The 21,455-nt window shown below is 42.0% G+C and overlaps 1 protein-coding gene across 1 annotated transcript in view; it reads left to right on the forward strand.

Moving 5' to 3' along the window:
• Nucleotides 1-21,116, forward strand: part of DHX38 (DEAH-box helicase 38) — a gene marked incomplete in the record, with an annotated part of 1,902,786 nt that extends 1,881,670 nt beyond the window's left edge. The window contains 1 exon segment of the mRNA XM_044081902.1: nucleotides 19,536-21,116. Within this exon segment, the coding sequence (XP_043937837.1) occupies nucleotides 19,536-19,620 (85 nt within the window).
• Between the last annotated feature and the right edge of the window lie 339 nt (nucleotides 21,117-21,455).

Below are 21,455 nucleotides of genomic sequence, written 5' to 3' on the forward strand. Positions count from 1 at the left end.
AGGACTACCTTCCTCAGGGTACCATTGCAGTGTGCATGGACAACATGGCGGTTGTATGGTGCATCACATTTTCTTCTCTGTGTTGTCGCAAGGCCATTAGAGTGTGGGAATGCGCTATGTCCTCTAGGAGCTTTCTCCTTGCAGTGCACATTCCCAGAGAGAGCAACGTTCTGGCAGACAGGCTTAGACCAGCTATATTGAGTACCCATGAGTGATCCCTGAATCCCTCAGTGGCGAGAGAGATCTTCCTTTGCTGGGGTCAACTGAGCTGTGATCTGTTTGTTTCCCCTGTCAGTCACAAATTGCAGTGAGTACTTCGCCCTGATCCCCTCAGCCGAGGAGTCCCCTAGGGATGCTGTGGTTCATGATTGGCCCCGGGTCTTTTTTACGCTTACCCCCTATACCTCTCATTTCCAGGGTGCTCCAGAAAGCTTGACGCCTCAAGGCTCCATTGATCCTCATTGCCCCCTTCTGGCCTCGGCAGGTGTGGTTCCCCTCCTCAGGTCTCATCTGAAGTACCCCCTTGGGTACTGGATCCCCTTCCAGATCTGATATCTCATCCCTCTTGCCTTCTGATCCCAAACCTTCAGACCCTGTCTGACCACGTGCTTCGTCCACTTACTGTAATTCTAAACTAGCCCAGGCTTGCTTCTCATAGGATGATGGGATCATAGAAGGTTACTAAGCTGTTGGCCCTGAGGCCCGTAAAAGCCTAGCCAAGAATTTAGCCCTTGTTCCGACAAGTCAGCACCCAATGCCCCTGTCCAGCAGGGACACAGGTGGAATCCCAGGGGTGTATTTACTGATTCCCATCCAGTTATCCAGGTTGTGCTTAAAAAGGGTTAATGAGGTACTCTGCTTGACGTGGAGGGGGGAGTCTGTTCCACAGAAGGGGGAATCTCTGGGACACAAATCTGTCCCACCAACAAGTCCTATTGATGTCACAGACCAAGTTGAGGTCACGCGTTTGGGTTACTCGAGTGGAGTTTGACTTGCGGATATGCAACAGTCCCATCAAAGCAGAGGGTCTGAGATTGCTTTGTATTCCAGACAGAGGTCACCTCTGAGAAGTCTGTAGGAGACTGAGGAGAGGGACAGAACCTTTAGCCTTTCTGTGTAGGGTAGATGTTTGAGGCCCTGGATTTTCCTAGTGAGGAACGTCTGTGGTCTCTGCAGCTGCTGCATGTGATTTGTAAGGTATATGCCAAAAGGGGCATTGTACTCAGTAATGGATCCTATAAGAGAAGAATACAAGGATGTTATAACCACCTTGTCCCTGGATGAGATACCTGTACTAATGAGGTGGGCCGTGTAGAAAGCTTTCCGTACACCGGAGGGAATATGGTGGCCAAAAGTCGGTTTGCTATCAGCCTAGGTGCTCAAGTCCCTCACAACTGATTGTGTGCTTAGGACCTTGTTATTAATGTGATAATTTGTGGGAACATCACTCTCTCCATAGGGGATGGTGATGCATTTTTGGCATTCAGTTTGAGGCCATGTTTCTAGCACCATTCATATGTTTGGGCGAGACCCTCTTGGAGGATGTCCACATCACTAGAAGGAACTGATGACAGCGCCCAGCTTGCAGTCATCTGCAAACTTGGTCAGCCATAGGCCACTGGTTTTGGCCTGCACCTCAGAAAAGTATATCCCAAACAACAAAGGCCCCAAGACCGATCCCTGGGGTACACTACTCCCGTTAAAAATGTCATTCTGACCTCTCAAAAGGCTTCCACCAGGAAGGTCTGTGGTAGTAAACAGAAAAGGTTTTCTGTCTGGGCCAGTCAGTGGAATCTGGTTCCCTTTTTGGCTTCCATTCCAGACATCTTATTATTCTTGTCTTCTCTTTTTCAGGCTGGAGCCAGTTTTTCCACTGTTAAGCTGCAGCTGGTGGCCATCTCTAATTTTCATGTAGGTGACGAAGCCTACCTTTTTGAAAGGTGTCTTCCTGCTTCAGCCTCCTATCAAAGATTGCTCTCCTCCTTGAGACCTCTCCTTTGTGCCACAGTCTCTTCCACAGAGTCCTTTCAAGCCTGCTGCAACCTGCGGCATTAAGCTTTTGTCTTGGAAGACTGCCTTTTTGGTGGCTATAACAACAGCTAGACGAGTCTCTAAATTGCAGGCTCTGTCCATTAAGCCTCCATATATGATTTTTCATAGAGAGAAATTAGCTCTCAGGACTAATCTCTCCTTCATGCCCAAGGCAGCCTCTGAAACAAATTGCCAGTTTTCTTTCCTAACTATTCCAACAAAGGAGAGCACATGCTGCTCACGCTTGATAGACATAGGCAGTTGTGGTTCTGTTTAGTCAGAACAAAGAGCTTTCGTAAATCTGACCAACTGTTTGTGGCCTACTGTGTTAACAGACTAGATCGGGCGGTGTCCAGGATTACAATTTCTCATTGGATATCCCAATGTATTGTTACTGTTTACACTTCTAAGGGATTACCCTTGCCAGGACCTGTCAAAACTCATTCCACTAGATCTGTGGCTATGTTAGCTGCCTATTTAACCTAACATACCTTAGATGAGATTTGTGCTGCAGCCACCTGGTCTACTCCTCACACCTTCATTACTTATTACAAGGTCAACCTAGTTTCCAGGAAAAGCGTTTCCTTTGGCTCCACAGTTCTTTGGCATGTCCTTCCATGAGGCCACCCAGGATTGTGTGGTAGCTGGAGACTGTGACCTAGAAGTGAGCAATAGTGACTTGGATAACATCAGATAAAGAGTTGTGTACTTAACATAACTTAGCATCTGTGTTATCCTTTGTCACCATTCATCATTATCCATCCCTCCTTCCCCCATCCTGTTGGATCTAGATGAGGCGGAGTTGTCCCATCTGGTAGTTCAGGTCTACTCTGTCTGTCTTCTAGCTCTAGGGCAAACTTGATCTGAGGGGTTAGAGGGCAAAAAGATTATGGGAGTGGGAGGAACTCGAGCCCAAGATCTATCTGAAAAGTTGCCGACTCGGAACCAATGATGCATCCTACGACCCAGAAGTGATGAATAGTGACATATGATAACGCAGATGCTAAGTTATGGTAACTACATAACTCTTTATTCCTTATTTTAGCAGTATTCATTCAATCTTGGATGAAATAAAGAACCCAGCTTAATCATCCAAAAACCTTTGTTAAAATATCATGCCAACCTGATTTATTAGGTGTATTGTAAACCAATTTATCCTTGTCTGCCAACCTGTAAGAAGCTGTTGGATGTACTTTTGTATGTTTAAGTAATGCATTATTAACTTTATAAAATTAGATGTCACTCAGATGCTCTCTAATTCGCAAACTAAAAGTTCTAGGTGTTTGACAAACATAAAAAGCTGGACATATACATATCTGTGTCACAAGTGATCAAATGATGTGTAAAGAAAACAGAACTGATATTAGAGGATGAAAATTCCATGTGATAGTGTTCAATCTCGCCGTTTGTTCTTACACATGGGTTCGGAGCCGATCCTCGGCTCCGTGCCGGCCTCTTGCAAGCTCTGCATCGAGAAGAAGCTCGAGACAATCTAATACCCACAATCCCCCTCTGCCTTTACCTCAGATCTAGTTTGCCACTGCTGCGTTCGCATCGCTGGGAGCTAGCTCGAGCATCTAAAGTTAAGATATAACTAAATTTGTTATATTTTATTGGATATTTTTGTTCTATTTGATATAACTTGATATACTGAGTGATTGTGTGTTGAGTGGGTTAAATTCTCGGTACCGTTAATCTTATTAATCGGTTAGAGTTTTTCGGGGCCTACCAACCCTTCTTAAATTTAAACGGATTTGACATTTAAATCGGATTTGACACTTTTTTTTCGGATTTGACTATAATACTGGACTTGTCTTTTTCTTGTAAAATGTCTGATAAGGTAAAATCAGGATTTAAGCGTTGTCATTGTGGCCAGAAAATGTCAGTGACTGACAACCATAGTTCCTGCGTCTACTGCCTTGGCCCTCTCCACTTGCAAGAGGACTGTTCTATCTGTCACTCTTTTAGTGGGAGGGTCATGACAGATAGGCGCAGGAAACTTATGGACAGAGGTTTATTAAAACCTTCTTTTCAGGAGGCTCTGGATGCTTCTGACCAGGCATCGAAATCCTCTAAGGAATCGAAGACGTCGGAGCCCAAGTCATCGGCTCCGAGCTCTTCAGCAAAAGTTAGATCACCGGTTCCACAGACTTGGGCCGAGTGTTCAACTGGTATCGGTTCCTGAGCCTCGAGTCTTGGAACCGGTGATGGAGCTCCCTCCTTTACCTTATTGAGGTCGGCTCCGTCTTCGGTTCCTTCGACCCGTTCTTCTTCCAAACTCTCCGATATCGATGTGGATCGTGTGGTGCAGAAGTTATTGGAGCATTCGGCCCTGTCCAAACTTATTTCGGTTTCCACCCAGTTGGTGTCGAAACTTGAAGGCCTCCCAGTGTCTCCATCCATTCCTCCTCCGAGACCTGTTCAGTCTTTGGAGCCGGAAGAGGCTGATCTTCTGATTGTGGAGCCCTCGGGTCCAGAACCGTCTTTTTCTCGGTCTGTTCCTCTCACCTCGACTCCGTTGGACCCGATACCGGAGTCTCGGAGCCGACGATCTGTCCTTGGTTCCGGGGCGAGTCGAACCGGCGTTTGGTTCTGACTCTTCCCCTCGGGCCTTAGCACGGATCGATTCGGCTCCGTCCTCGGTCGATGCCTTCGGTGCCTGTTTCGGGATTCTTCCCATTTCTTGAACCGGGAGATTCTTCGATCGGGACCGGGCGTTCGACCTAATGAGGAAGGTGTTGTCTACCCAGACAACCACATCAGTGGAAGCAACCTCTCCTCCCCATAAAGGGCCGTTATCCTCCTCCGCACCCACGGCCACATCCAAGCGTCGGGCACCAGTGTCTCAGCCACCCCTGGAGGGTGCCCCCTCTTCCTCGGAGGCTTCTTCGGATGCTCCCCATGAAGAAGTCCCTAGGATAAGATTGTGTAAGAGGAGACACTTGGATTCTCCACAAGAATCCTTGACATCTGATACTGACTTAGATGAGTCAGAAGGGTCCCCTAAGTCACCTTCAGAAGATGTCTCTTTTTCAGACATATTGGAGATCCTGAAACAGAGAGGTGACTGGCAGTCCCTTCCCCCTTCTGAGGATGAGTCAGTTTTGCTGAAGGCATTTGGTGCTCGCCCTTCCTCCTCCTGGGTCACTCTGCCCTTCGATGAATTAATGGAACTAATTGCTCGAAAGGCGTGGGAGGCTCCTGACACAGTGGAACCAGTCCCAAGGAAACCCAATAAATACATCACGGCACCTCAGGACAAGACCTACTTAACAAAAGGAGTTCCAGTGGACGCTATGGTGGTGGCAGCGGCCACGAAAAAGGAGATGTCAGAATCTTCCTCATCTGTCCATCCCCCTAATAAAGATTCTAGGACGATGGATAGGTACGGGAAGCGCATTTTTAGTTCAGCGGCTTTTTCCATGCGATCCCTGAATTATTTGACCCATTTTACATGTCTACAGAGGGATCTAGTCAAAGAGTTGGGAGATACCCTCCAGGGTACTACAGATGCGGCTGTCTCAGACAAAGTGACAGCGCAACTTAATACCCTTACATCCATTGTGAACTCGTCCATGAGGCTGATTTCCTACGCAGCCGAAGGTTCGAGTAGGGCAGCAGCTTCAGCGATTGCTCTTCGCAGACAATCCTGGATGCGCTTATGTTCCTTTTGGAAGCCTTCAAGTCTTCCTTTACTAACGCCCCATTTGACGGTGCCACTCTCTTTGGCCCCAAAGTAAAGGAGACCCTTACCCCGTGTGAACAGGAGGGAAAGACTCTGTCTGCTGTCTGAGTCCGTTTTTCCACCCCAACCAGACCGTACCCCAAAGGGCAACGTGGTGGAAAAATGTGGTTTCGAAAACCCCAAGGATCTTTCCCAGGCACACAGGGAGATGCCCCCTCTAGAGGCAGAGGAGGGGGCATAGGTGGAAGACGCCGCCCAGTCGGCAGAGGGGGTCCGCAACATCAAGGTGACAGGGATACACTCCCTGGTAAACCTTTCCAGCACTCCTGAGAGGAGGCCCGGCTGTCCTGCTCTGGAGGCAGTCAGGGGTCGCTTAGCTTTATACCCTCAGGCCTGGCAAAATGTAACTACAGACAAGTGGGTAAAAAGCGTGGTTACCAGAGGTTACAACATACCCTTTCTATCCCATCCCATTCCAAAGAAAAGACTCCCAGATGTACCGCCCCATCTGCGAGAGCCAGCAGCTATAGAAATTTCAAAGCTGCTAGTAAAAAGAGTCATCCAACCAGTCCCAGCGGACCAGCAAGGCTTCGGGACTTACTCAAGGTTCTTTTAGTTCCAAAGAAAACAGGGGACTGGAGGCCCATCCTGGACCTAAGCTACCTCAATACCTTCGTCAGGAAAGAAAAGTTCCGAATGGTCACGCTTCAATCGATCCTTCCATTCTTACAGAAGGACAACTGGATGTGCTCAATAGATCTAGAAGATGCATACTACCACATCAAAATGGCCAGGGCATCCAGAGATCATTTGCGCTTCCGGCTGGAGGCCAGTCACTTTCAATTTCGAGCCCTGCCCTTTGGTCTGACCTCAGCCCCCAGGGTCTTCACCAAATGCATGGCAGTGGTAGCGTCTCACTTGAGACGCCAAGGATTCCAGGTGTTTCCGTATCTGGACGACTGGCTCCTTTCTGCCACCACCCAGCGTCAACTATTACAGGCCAGAGACTTTACTCTTCAACTGTGTGTTCACCTAGGGATTTCCGTAAACTTCGGAAAATCCTTGCTTCAGCCATCACAAAATATTTTGTTCATAGGAGCTGAATTAAACACACGTCAGTTAATTCTAAGACTTCCCCCAGAAAGGATACTATCACTTCAGACTCACATACGTCTTCTACTTTTGTCAAGGAAATCTCCAGCAAAACTGGTACTGAAGGTTTTGGGACTCATGTCAGCCTCCCATATCGCAATACCCTTGGGAAGGCTGCACATGAGAGTCCTTCAATGGCTACTGTTTGCACAATGGTCGTTTCAACAACTACCTCTAACACACGAGATTCTTATAACGAAAACATGCAAGACACATCTAAACTGGTGGCTTCAAATGTGCAACCTTTCCAAGGGGAGACCATTTGTGCTACCCACGCCTACAGTTACGGTGACCACGGACGCTTCCCTAATAGGGTGGGGGGGCATCTTTCAGGGACAGACAGTCCAAGGCGAATGGACCAATTTGGAGTACAATCTGCACATCAATGTTCTAGAGTTGAGGGCAGTGTTTCTAGCGTTGCAACACTTTGCTCCCCTTCTTCCTCTAGGAACTATTGCAGTTCAGACGGACAACATGTCGGTAGTGTGGTACATAAACAAGCAAGGGGGAACCAAGTCCTATCAGCTATGCAGAGAGGCCATGAGAATCTGGCAGTGGGCGGAGTCCACGGGTCGCTTTCTAATAGCAAAGCACATCCCGGGGTCATCCAACGTCATAGCCGACAGGCTGAGCAGAGCAATTCTGTTACCGCACGAGTGGTCCCTAAAACAGTCAGTGGCGAAAAGGATTTTTCGCACGTGGGGCCAGCCTTCCTGTGATCTGTTTGCGTCTCCAATGAATGCCAAATGCAGGAGTTACTTTGCCCTATTACCCCCTCCAGGGGAAGTCCCCAGGGACGCACTGATTCACGATTGGCCCCCGGGACTCCTGTACGCATTTCCTCCATTTCCCCTGATATCAAAGTTTCTCCAGAAAGCCAGAAACCTTCACAGGACAATAATCCTCATTGCCCCATTCTGGCCTCGTCAAATTTGGTTTCCCTTCCTGAAGGCACACTGCATTCGGGGACCCTGGATTCTGGACCCAGAGCCAGATCTATTGACTCACTCGTCAGGGGCTCCCCATCCCACGCTCCGGTCCCTCCATCTAGCAGCTTGGTTGCTCCAATTCCCAACTTAGCCAGGTCTGATCTTCTTTCGCCAGCAGTTCGGGATATATTGGTGGCTTCTCATAAAGCTTCCACTACTAAAACATATTCTAGTAAATGGAAGCGATTTGTATTGTGGGCGAATACACAGCAAGTGGATCCTTTTATAGCTCCTTTGAATAAAATATTAGAGTTTTTAACGGACTTATTCCATCAGGGTGCTTCTCCTGCTACACTAAGAGTTCAATTGGCTGCCATTTCAAATTTCCATGTGGAAGAATGTGGGGCTCCTGTTATGGCCCACAGACTTTGTAAAGCCTTTTTAAAAGGGGGTTTTCATATTAGACCACCAGTCAGATCTCCTACGTCACCTTGGAGTCTAAACTTGTTGTTATCTAAATTAATGTTGCCCCCCTTTGAACCTGCCTCTTCTTGCCCATTAAAATGTTTGTCCTGGAAGACTCTCTTTTGGTAGCCATTACTTCCGCTAGGCGGTATCTGAACTTCAGGCTCTCTCCATCAAGCACCCTTATTTGATCTTTCACTCTGACAGAGTTTCTCTTGAACTAATTCATCCTTCCTCCCTAAAGTGTGTTCTATTAACAATATTAATCAGTCAATTGAATTACCCACTTTCTTCAAAAATCACTCCAACAAAATGGAGTATATGTTGCACAAATTAGATGTTCACAGACAACTAAGATTTTACTTGGATAGAACAAAAGATCACAGAAAAACTGATCAACTTTTTGTGGCCTTTGCTGATAGCAGGAAAGGACTAGCGGTTACCAAAAGAACTCTTTCTAAGTGGCTAACGGATTGTATAATCTATGTCTATGATTCCTCAAATCTAACTCTCTTACACAAACCCAAAGGACATTCCACAAGGTCAGTGTCTACATCTCTGGCTCATGCAGCCCGCCTACCACTAGACGCTATTTGTGCAGCTGCTACTTGGTCTAAGCCACATACATTCATTTCTCATTATAAGGTAGACAAGGCTTCTAGGGACAGAGCAACCTTTGGTTCCACTGTGCTCAAGAACGTCCTTCCGTGAGTTCCTCAGGAACAAGGAGCTAGGGACGCTACCCATGTGTAAGAACAAGCGAGATTGAACACTATCACATATAGAAGTTATGTCCTTACCATAACGTTCCATGTGGAGTGTTCATCTCGCCTTTGTTCTTACATTCCCACCCTCCCGCCCTTAAGAAGAACGTTCTTTTGATGCCTGGCCGGGAGCATTCTGCTTCTGCTTTGCAGATGTTGTGTACATAGTTGGCATGTATATATATATGTCTATTTGTTCTTATATATATATATATATATATAGTTATGTATAGACTCCTATTCTGTGCATATGTGATGTAAGCATGAATGTGCTCTCTCTAGAGATTGGTTTGCTTGCAAACTAGATCTGAGGTAAAGGCAGAGGGGGATTGTGGGTATTAGATTGTCTCGAGCTTCTTCTCGATGCAGAGCTTGCAAGAGGCCGGCACGGAGCCGAGGATCGGCTCCGAACCCATATGTAAGAACAAAGGCGAGATGAACACTCCACATGGAACGTTATGGTAAGGACATAACTTCTATTTATTTTGTATGAAAGCTAAAAAAACAGAACAATGGTCACAAGGAAAACAACTTTTCTGTACTCCAAAGTAATTTGTTACTCATATGATATTCTAAACTGGAGAATCGCTTTATAACCTGCCGTATAGTGAAACCTATTTTATAACTAAAATGACAGTTAGAAGGCACAGTAGCAGCTATATCCTGATCAGCCAACAAAATAGTCCAATATTTATTAATAACCTGTCTAAATTATTTCAAATTATTACCATGTGTTGTGACAAACGTAAACATTTGTCCCTAGTTTCCTTGTAAGTTTTATACATTAGTAAATTTGTTTAACACATTGAACATGTTCATTTGCTCACAAAATAGATGAACAATTATAACCTCTTAACAGTAAATCTTTGTGTAAGGTCTTGTATTTGTTTATCTAAATCATTTTGCTCTAAGCAAATTTGTTTAACTCGATTAAGCTGAGACTTGGGAATATTGTTAATAACAAAAGAAGGATGATTACTTTTAGCTTGCAATAATGAATTCTTAATAAAGGGTTTTCTGTTCGTTCATTCATTATCAATAGTTCAAAAAATAGATGCAAGAAAACCAGTTATAGTAGTCCATGAGAAAACAGGCAAAAGTAGCATCGGTCATTGAAATTGCTGCACCTAGTGATTACAGCATTCTAAGTACAGAGACACAAAGTCATAAAAGATCAGGATTTGCAGGTATTAGTGAGAGCAATGTGGAAGAAAGATACCCACACAGTTCCAAAAATAGGAGTAATGAGTCTACTAAAAAAGAATCTACATTCGTACGTAGATGTGCTGCCAGTACATGTGACCCCATATGAATTGCAGGAGTCAGTTCTGGGAACATTGCAGGTACTGCGAAGAGTACTTTTTGCTAACATCAAAGTTTGAAACTGCAAATTTCATGAACTTTAATTATACTCTGACTTTGGAATGGAGCCCGTTCCCATCATGGTATTAGAAACCCAAAAGACTTATATAAATTAAACTGAGATGACAGAATACTAGACCATCAGGAACTATGGTTGACGCTTCTTATTTCTGTTCTCCTTAGGAGCAAATCTTTGCTAAGGTCTGTTTAGAAGTTCCCAGGAAATTTCTTAACTGTAGCTTAGATTGGTTGAGAGGCTACCTTCCTTTTGTAAAGTACAGTGTACTCATAGACTAGTATTTTCCATTGCGGTTGCAGCTATTCATGAAATCACAACATCAGTTCCACTACCTTTTAAGTCCAAACGGCTGGATCTGGAGCCTGAAGATTTATGCTGTCTTCATTCACTTCATTCACTTCATTCATTCACAAGTCAGAAGAAGTGGAAATTGAGATGGAAAGGAAAGTCGGTGAACAGCTTAACAGCTTCAGGTGTCTGGGACTGGTGGTTGTGGAGTAGGGATCTGAATGAGGAGGTCAGAGCTAGAATCACATATGCTGCAGCTGAATGGCACAAAGTGCCAGAGGTAATGCGTGACAGAAGAGTGGCGAAGAAGCTGAGAAGTAATGTGTACAAAGCAACATTGTGACAACTCTGTATGATACACAAACCTAGGCAGTGAAGACAGAATAGTTGACCGTACTTGGTCCAGTCTATGCTGATGATGTAATCAGGACACTGGTGATGCCAGAGTGGTTTTGAATGCAGGTGGCTTGACTGTTTTGTGATCCTTTTTCTCCTACACAAGGCAGTAAATCTGCTGAATAGCTTTGCTTTTCTGCAGTTGTGCATACACAGCCCTGGCCTCTGCATGAATGTAGAAGAATCTAAAGCTATGATTTTCTTATCAAAAGGTCTTGACTGATGGAAGGATACACTCATCATTCTTGTAAAAGTGCTGTGCAGTGCTTATATTAATTTTCCATACTCAGGTCTCTGTTCAAAAAAACAAAGCAAAAAATTAGTGCTTATGTGACTTGTATGAATTGACTTTCAACAGCCAAAATTAATGTCACAAACAATCTGTTCAATTTGCATTCTTCAGTCTGTGGTAAAAATGAAGCAGGCATAATGCCGAATGTTGCACATTTTGCATCTGGATGTTTTGCCCATATTTCATCATTGTGCCGTCCTTCAAGACTTATAATTTGTCAGGGTGAAGCAATTTAATATGTAACTGCAATTTTCTCACATAATTCTTTGCATCTTTTTCTAGAATATTATGATTTATTAGTCATGAATGCATACTAGTATAATCCTAGTAATGTAGTCCTAACCAGATCTTTGTTATAATTTATTAAAACCTGTATGGACGTTTCATAAGAAAACTTTAGAATGTATTTCTTACCAATAATGAGAAAAGTCTCAAATTTTAAGATATTTGGGTATGCCATGTATAGTAATTTCCTTTCCATTATGACACACCGTTGTGGGGTAACTTACTAATCTTATCCCCCAACACACACATTGCTTTCCACTTTTCACATTAAATAAAGATTGAGTTGATATTCTTAATTTAATCACTGCTGCATTACACTTAGCTATATGGTTTATATCCTGCATAGAATGCAATAGATGGCTAGCTTCTGTAGCGTAAGGGCACCTTCCACATACCAAGACCATTGACAGCTGGAGCAAAACTGTAGAAAGTCAGTGATCTCTCAAGCCCTTCAGAGCTTTCCTGCTGCCAAAGAGTGCTACTTTTGTGGGCTTTCGAGGATGAATATTCAGATAGAATTTCTCCATTGCAGGTCAGATAACTCACCTTTGGAAAAAAAAAAGTTCTACAGTTTATATTATGACTAAAACCTTTGCTTTTTCAGAGAAATTGTTGATTTTATGCTAGGGAATTTATTTTTCTAGGACTGTCACATGACTTTTTAGTCGGCTTTCACATTTATGTAAAACGGGTTTAAAGTAATGTTTTATTAGGTTTTGTGAAAAAAAAACTTTTATTAAATCATGATTAGGGATTGGGGTAAGTGTTGTGAATTTAATTTTCAGCTTTACCATCTAATAGCTTACTGGTTCTTCAATAATTGTCTTTTTGTCCACAAAAGAAGAAAATTCCCAGCAGCCTTTGCTCCTTCAGGAGGCAATGAATTTGCCTTAACTGCAAATGGGAGAAACTACAGTGACCATTTCAGACCACTCTTTTTCTTGTTCGACTTCCTCTCATGTAGTCCCTTCAGCCACCATGTACTGGGGGGTCAGACACGTTATCTGTGGCTGTTGGAGTGTCCTTAGTGAGCATGTGTCAACAAGTCTTGTTGATTTCAGAGGAAGAAGCGGGGAATGCTTCTCTGCCTAACTATATTGGGATGCTTGATGTTCTTCGTGTTTCACTGTTGCAGTCATTATATCTGCACAAGAACTCATCACAAAAAAGCCTGGAAAATGTATGCTCTATCCTTCAGCTGGAAAAAACTATCAGTCTATGCTTTTCCCCCCTGTACCTCTGCTCTCCAAAGTTCTACCAAATTCTGCACACTCCGCTCCAAACTTTGAATCTTGCAGCATGGCTAATCACCTAAATTCACCCTTAGCATCCCTCAACAAACCTGTGATGGATGTCATTTTGGAGGCAAGAAGGCTTAGTACTAGAAAATCATATGCTGACAAATGGAAAAGATTCTGTGCCTGGAATCAATCTCAAGGGAAAAGCACAGCAAGGCCCAATATTCCTCAGATTTTACAATACTTAACTGAGATGCTTCACAAGGGCCTGTCCTTCTCTTCCATAAAAACATGCCTCATCCATTTCAGCTCATTACAGCACAGAACCTCCCCACTTCTCTCATCCTCTGCTAAAGCAGTGTCTCAGAGGGGCCAAAAACTTAAGACCACCCAGGAGAGCTCCAGCCCCTGCCTGGGACCTCAATTTTGTATTGGAAAAACTCACTCTCCCTCCTTTCGAGCCAGCTGCTACTGCAGACTTAAAATTTCTCTCCTGGAAAACAGCTTTCCTTTTAGCAATCACTTCAGCTAGAAGGATTTCCAAATTACAGGCTCTTATGGCAGTGGAGCCTTTCATCATTTTTCATGCGGACAGGGTATCTCTCAGGACCAATCCATCATTCATGCCTAAAGTGGGTATCCAGTGTGGCTCTTAACCAGACCATTCGTTTGCCAACTTTTTTCCCCAGTCGGGGTCAGACACGTTATCTGTGGCTGTTGAGTGTCCTTAGTGAGCATGTGTCAACAAGTCTTGTTGATTTCAGAGGAAGACGCGGGGAATGCTTCTCTGCCTAGCTAGATTGGGATGCCTGTTCCCTGGAGTGATGTCCCTGACAGGAATCTGTCTGCTTCTGTGGAAGAAGCAAAAAGTTAAATTTATCTTTGCCCCCTGTCTCCATTACTTTAGATAGGGATTATTTATCGGGCTTAGCTCATGCTGCTGACGCCTCTCATTTTTTTTAAACTGGTAAAAGGAAAATTTAATTCTTTTTTTTCTTTGAGGTTTCCCTGAGTGATGAACAAGAAAATGATTATGACGGGACAACTTTTGTTTTTTGTTATCTGTAAACTAATTCTGATTTTAGAGGAAGGTATTTCTTCTTATTGTCCCTCAGAAGAATTTTCTTCTTCTAAAACTGTCTAGGATGAACCAATTGTTTTATTGGGAGCATAATACCATTCCAATAGCTTTGAAGAAATGGTATGATTAATTACAAGTGGGATTTTCCCAACCCACTCCTGTTCCTCCTGTTGTTCCAGTTTTGGAGGACAATCTGCCCTCAGACTCTAAGAAGGAAGATAGATTGTATAAAGTTTTCCATGACTTACACATTTTTATTTTCTAATCCCAGATCTGATCCTGCTGTGATTTCTTTGGCAAATGCTGCAGTAGCTAAATATTTGGTAAACGTTAATCCCTCCTCTCTGATAAGGATGGGAAAGCCTTTAATAGATTTGGGAAGAAATGCTGTCAAAAGCTAAAAGTACATCAGTGGGTCTTGGCAACATCCCTGGATGCATCTTAAATAGTATAAAACACAATTTAGACACACCCATAACAACACTGTTCAATTTCAGCCTCCATATAGGTTTTGTACCAAAGCAAATGGAGAAGAACTACAGTCTGCATAAGAGAGGATCTTCCACAGATCCAGGCAATTACAGACCCATCTGGCCACACTTGTATGCAAAGCCATGGATAGACATATCGTGAAACTAATCAGTTGGACATAGGGGACCTCTAAACACTGGACCCACCTTAGTTTGAATTTGTCAAGGGCAGGTTGTGCTTACTAATCCTGGTGGATTTCTTTGAAAGGGTTACCAAAACAACGGAGAAAGGCAAAGTGGTACACATTCCTTACCTCGACCTGACCAAAGCTTTTGACACAATTCCCTAATCAGGCATAGTATAAAAGCTAAATAAACTGAGAGTAAACCCTTCTGTCACCCACTGGATTGTCAACTGTCTCACAGATAAGGATGCAGGAAATCAAAGTTGGAGTGGTTACCTCCACAAAAATATTAGTCACCAGTGGAGTCCTTCGGGGTTCTGTGCTAGAACCTCTCCAGTTTGGCATCTACTTTTCTGAAGTAAAAGCCAACACCAAAGGAATCTGTCTTACTTTACAGATGACTACAAGTTAGGAGCAGTCATTGAATCCCCAAGTGACTTAGCCATCCTGTAGGAAGGTTTGTCCCAAATAAATAACTTGTACCAAAACCATGGACTGAAACTAAATGCCAAAAAATGCATTATTGTTTCCTTTGGGAAGTCATATATCCTAGGGACCTACAACATTAACATTATGCCTCTTAAGCGTTGACCCAGTTTAGGATGTGGGAACTTATCTGGACAGTGACCTAACTTGACCAACATGTGTTCATTGTTGTAAGAAAGTCCTTCTGTATTGCACAGCTGATAAACAAAGGCATTGTGTCTAGATCTAGGGATGTCATTGCCCCCCTTTACCCAGCCCTCGTAAGGTCATTTATTGAATATAGTGCCCCCTGTGGCATGCATCAGTCCAGAAACATGCAACAACTGGAATGCCCACAGAGATACCTTACTAAAGGGATAAAATACCTAAACAGCATATCCTGTGTGGATAGATTCAGAGCCCTGTCATTATACTCTGTAACCCACAGACTGCTACATGGTGACCTGTGTCTGGCATACAATGCATCCTCCAACCCAGTATTGATGGATTTACTGCACGTCAGCAAGTCAGATGGTATCAAAAATACTCTGTCTAGGGATCTAAACCTCTTTTGCAATATCAACAGAACAGTTTCGAGGGACAGGTACATCTCGTGTGCTTTGGAACAGATTCCCCATCCAAATAAAATAAGGTTTATCCCTGTCTATACTTGGAAACTGTTTGGCTATGTGGAAGGGAAACAGAAAATTTAACCCAGGAGTGCCCCCTGCATTACCAATGGACAGAGGCAGCTCATAAATGTTTTGTCCATTGCATGGGTCCCATCAAATTATCTGTAGTATGGTCTACTTAATATATAATTATCGACCATGGGTTGGGTAAGTCCAGTCTCTAACCAAATGAGATTGGTTAATTTGAGCACAAAAAGGGAAAATGGCTCTCTAGGGCAGCTAGATTACTACTTACCTATGGACCTATAAAAGTATATACATCCGACACACTTATTTTTAGAATCATTAACTGTCAAGTTTATATATAAAAGTTTTGCTTTCTTCATTTGAGAATATGAGGATCATTATAGCCACTTTTCACTCTTCTGAGTACAAATCTTCTCTTAAAATACGTATTCCTTCTGTGTCTGAAGTGAACATTATTTCATGTGTGCATATGACTCAGATAATATCTTATGCAAAACAGCTGCTACTAAAACTGCTATGATAAGGCTTGCATGCCTGTGTTCTCAACATTTACCCAAAGATGTAAAAGCTGAAATTTTGAATTCCTCTTTTGGATAAGGAGATTGCTTTTGGACCACCTGCTGCTGAGGTTCTGAAAAAAGTGTGATTTGAGAGGAAAAGTTATTCAAGGAATGACTCAGATGTTCACCCTTTCCTCTCCAAAACTGTTAAAGGTTTTTCATTTTCCTCAGGTTCTTTTATAAAAAACAATATTAGCAGATCCAGCAGAATTCTGCCAAGCAGAAGGCTCTAAAGAAGAAAAGGGAAGCTTTCCAGAAATCAGGACAGTCCAACAAGTCTGAATGACTATCTGCAAACTGTAACCTCCTACCTCCTCCCGGTAAACCGTTAAATCTTCCCCAAAATCTCCTCTCCATTTCTGACTTTGGCAACAGACAGTCTCAGACAAACAGGTTTTCAGAGAGTACTTCATTAGGGGTACAGATAGCAGTGTAGCAGTGTCAGTCCCTCCTTTCCAATCTGCAGATCCCCCTCATCCACCAAACCAAACCTCTTTTTTTGCCTCCTGTCGTATAGCATTTGCTGATTCTGTCATAAAATCTGTTCCTCTTTCTATGATAGAGAAAGGTTTTTATTCAGGAATATTTGTGGTACCAAAGGGAAAAGCTACATGGAGACCAGTCCTAAATATTTCCTTTTTTACTTTTTTTGTGAAAGTCTCAAAGTTCAAATCGCTATCCCTGCACGACATGTTAGCTCTTATTCTCGCATTCTTTTTTTCTTTTTTTTTTTTGGTAACTCTGGATTTAAAAGATGCATAGCCCTTTTGCCTGAGATTTCCAACTTTTTTTTATAAAGTTTTCTGTATCCACTGCTCCAAGGGTGTTCAAAAAATGTCCAGCTCTAGTTTTATCCACTTGCAGAGGCTACAAGGTATTCACATTTTCCTTATGTAAACTACTTCATTACATTTGCAGAGTATTTTAAAGTGTCAGGAACCTCTCACTTGGGTAAGAGATCTCCTTCACAGAGAGGGTTTCAGGAAAACATTTGAAAGTCTTGTTTGACTTCTTCCCATACTTGTATTCCTTGGGTGTCTCCTAGATACTTCAGTTCAAAGAGCTTTTCTTCCACAGGAAGAAAAAGATCTCAGTATAGATCTATTGCTATATTTTTCCACTCAGTCCTGGACTTCAGCTTGGAAATTTCTTAAGATAGTAGGATTCAAGGCATTCATGATTTTCACAATTCCAATCACCACACTCCACTTGAGAAAAATTCAGTGATACTGAAAATTGTTTTGGATCCAACATCAGTATCTCCTGACTTTTCAAATTCCAGTTTTGGGATTTGCAAAAAGGGAACTGCTTTCCTGGAGAGACCAGTTATATCTGAATCCAGGCCTCCCATTTTCCATTCCAGCTGCAGCATAGTAAATAACTGTAGATGCCTTAGACTTTCCTTAGGTGGATGTATCTATTGGGGTAAAAATGCACTGTCTTTGTGAGAAAAAGATGGACTAAACACCTCTTACATTCCATCAGAGCAAAGTATTGTGGCAAACAAGCCAAACAGTATCGGGACAGATCTTCAGAAATGGAAATTGAATCAGGGAGTCTTCCATGATTTGCTTGAGGTGTGGGTACACCTCATGTAGATCTTTTCACCTCCAATCACAACAAACAACTATCAAAATTCTGCTCAGGAAGTCCTTACAAGTGGGTATAGAAAACAAATACATTCTTATTTCCTTGGACAGGAATGTTCCTGTATACTTTCCCACCCTTTCCACTGATATCCAGGTCCATTCTGAAGGACTCCTCAAGGATCACTATGGTGAGCTCCCTTCTGTCCTAGTTAACAGATGTTCTCCCTTCTTTGGAAATGGCAAATACAAAAACTTCCTCAAAGACTGGATCTGCTCAAACAAGGTAGGGGATCTTTGATGCATACCTTCTTGACACAACTTCAACTAACTGGCTGGATGATAGAATTTTATAACTTTTAGGCACCTATTTTCTGAGGAGGTGCCGCAGCTGTATAATGGAGGCAAAGAATATTGCTACTAGGAAAGCATATTAAATGGAAAAGAGCTTCTAGTCAGTGCTGAAACAAAAAAATAGGACTTTTTTTTACAGCTGGTATTTCTCTCATTTTACAATATTTGTGCAAGTTGTCATCTGACATTTCTTACTCCTCTGTCAAGGTTCATTTGTCATCCGTTTCAGCATGTTTGCCCATGGACCCCCCTCTTTCAATGCAATTCTATGTCAAAATGTTTTTGGAAAGGGTAATGCATACTTGTCTACCTAGAAAACAGGTGGCTCTTTCTTGGGAACTTAATTTTGTTTTGGAAAAATTTACTCGTGCTCCATATGAACTATCTCATCAGGCTGATTTCAGGTTCTTAACATGGAAAACATTACTGCTGATTCCTCTAACTCTTGCAAGAACACTTTCTGAGTTGCAAGCTGGAATGGTATGTAAACCTTATCTCATTTCATTTTTCAGTAAAATAGTTTTTTTTTTTTTTTTTTTTTTTTTTTGGAGAACTACTCCCCTCATTTATGCCTAAAGTGGTATCCAAGTTTACTTTAAGTCAAGTTATCCATCTGCCTGCCTTCTCTCCAGAAACTAAAAATGAGGGGGCAAAAGGACTTTTCATACCTCTGTATCACTGGACAACTCTAATACTATCTTGACAAAACTAAAACCTTCAAATATTCTGATCAGTTATTCATTTCTTATGAAGGTAAGAAAAAAGGTCTGTCAAAGCAGACTTTTTCCATATAGTTCTCCTATACTATCTTCCTTTATTCCCACCATAACAAGTTTATTCCAAACCGGGTCAAGGCATTTTTTGAGGATATGCAGCAGGTATATAATGGAGGCAAAGAAATTGCTACTAGGAAATCAAGTATTAGTAAATGGAAAAGTATGTCTAATCTATGCCAAAATTAGAACCAAGACCTTTTACAGCAAGCATTTCTCAGGTTCTACAATATTTGTGTGAGTCATTAACCTTTGAATACTGTTTGTGGTTATGGTTTCTAAGGCTGCATACCTGGAAGTGAAGAGCAGTTAAAAAAAGATAAATTCTTAAAGTACAGAATCTGTTGCCTGTTTGGAGAGACTGGAATTTTATGTTTGAAAATGTTTATTAAAAATACATTGAATAAAATATATATTATATAGTACTTCAGACTGTGGCTATTTAATGATCACTGATTAGCTTGTATTTTTCTCTGTCTTTTTTCATTACTTTTAGGGCCACCAAAATCTATACTCCTGGAAGAACAGAACAGGGAACCCCAGCGACACCAAGGAGGACACCTGCCCGATTTGGGCTCTAATGATGCTGAGTGAATCCCGTAATACCATTGGTTATCCATTTTAATTTTCTGGACAACAGCCTTGATTCATACCTCCACAAAGTAGTATTTTTTAAAGAAAACTGTTTAAGACATTTGGTGGCTGAGGAAGTCTGCCGAATGTGGAATGTATTTTGTTGACTAGTAGTACCCACCCTTCTGGCAGAGTGAGGATAAACAAGAATAAATTGACCTTAATGTGTGGAGTGCACCCATCTCAGTCTGGATACAGCTGTGGGAATGCAGTTCTTATCTGAGAAACAGTGCTTATCTCATCATTTCAGGCAACTGTAAAACAGACAATATGGTTCTGACTTTTTCACTGGCCAACAAACTGTTCTACAGATTTTTTTAAATCGATTTCTTTATTTATTAACTCATCTACTAACTTATATGAACCACTTTTCTCCCCTTAAAAAATGAACAACTAAGAAAGAATTCCAGTATCCTGTCAAGTTCATTCAAGTTTGTGAGACTGTGCTATCTACTGTTGTTGCAGGCTTGTATCTCATTTGTATTTCTGGTATGAGTTGAACGTAGCAGGTTTCATTTGAAGTCCATCACTTGCCATGAAACATTTAATGCAAGAATGTCATGATCATCAGACTGAGTGAGCTCAGAAAAGTGAAGCTGACCTCTTGTGTGTAGTATTTATTTGCTGCAAGTCAGTACCAGTGGTTATACTGACAGAGCAGGAATTGCAGCACATTTCAAGAATGGACAACCATAGCTGTGGGAAGTCAGACCTCAAAATAGATGAAAGAAGAAAGTAATTTCATTCGAGAAGTTCTATGTAAGAAGTCATTTATATTGACGGCCGGCTGCTTGGTTAAAGACAACCTGATCCCTGGTGCACCAGCATAACTAGACTTTGAACGTTGATACGTTATACTAAGACTTATCTAGATGTTTTAGAAGGTGTGATTTCCTCAACATTGCTTTCTTTTCTTTTCTATGGACAGAAGCAGAACTTGCAAGCACTGCAGTTTTGTTTAGGAGGAATAGAACAATGACAAATGGAGGAGCAGACCCCCCCCCCCCACCGATTCATTATAACATGCCTGAGATTTTACAGATGAAATTATGCAGAAAATAACACAAGTTATTGTTTCATATAGCCGGTCTTCCATGCTGTACTGTTTGAGTTACTGTAACACTATACGAGCCTGCAGATCTCTCTTAAAACAGTGAAGAAGAGCTCACATTTCTAGTAGTGGCCCCTCTGTTTGTACAACCACTGATGTTAAAGCCACGAGTGAATTAAGTTGCTGTATGTATGTGTGCATGTTTTCATATATGTATATATATATAGTGCACTTTGCCAGTGTAGTCATCCAGGAATATGGTGGGGAAGGGTGTACTTTACAGATTTTTATTTTTCTTTTTTATATACAGAAATATTTTCATTGTGTAAATATCATTTTGGTGTTTTTTCTGCAAATCTTATATCAAAGCATAATAAAAAGAGTTTAAATGTTTTTTACTTGTTAGTATTTACAAAGATTCTGTGACTTGCACTCCCAGTTAATCTTTTCACATCAAAAACAATATTTTAGTAAAACATGATTTTATTTGAAAACAATTATGATAGCATACTTTTGTGGCAGTGGTAGATATCAGTATTTATCATTAAAGGCTCCTTTTCTTATCAGATATATTTCTTTCTTCACAGCTTGCCAGCAGGTAATTTTAAACCTTAAGAGCGTATTAAGTTTTTTAAGAAAAAAACAGTCTGAATGTCATAGTTACCATGTTTTTTGCAGAGATGGTTATGAAGGTATGTGACTGTCTTTTCATTTTTCCCCTGAATCGCTTTT

The sequence above is a fragment of the Protopterus annectens genome, chromosome 8.part1 (genome assembly GCF_019279795.1).
Source record: "Protopterus annectens isolate FY-2018-M chromosome 8.part1, PAN1.0, whole genome shotgun sequence".
Taxonomy (NCBI): Eukaryota; Metazoa; Chordata; order Ceratodontiformes; family Protopteridae; genus Protopterus; species Protopterus annectens.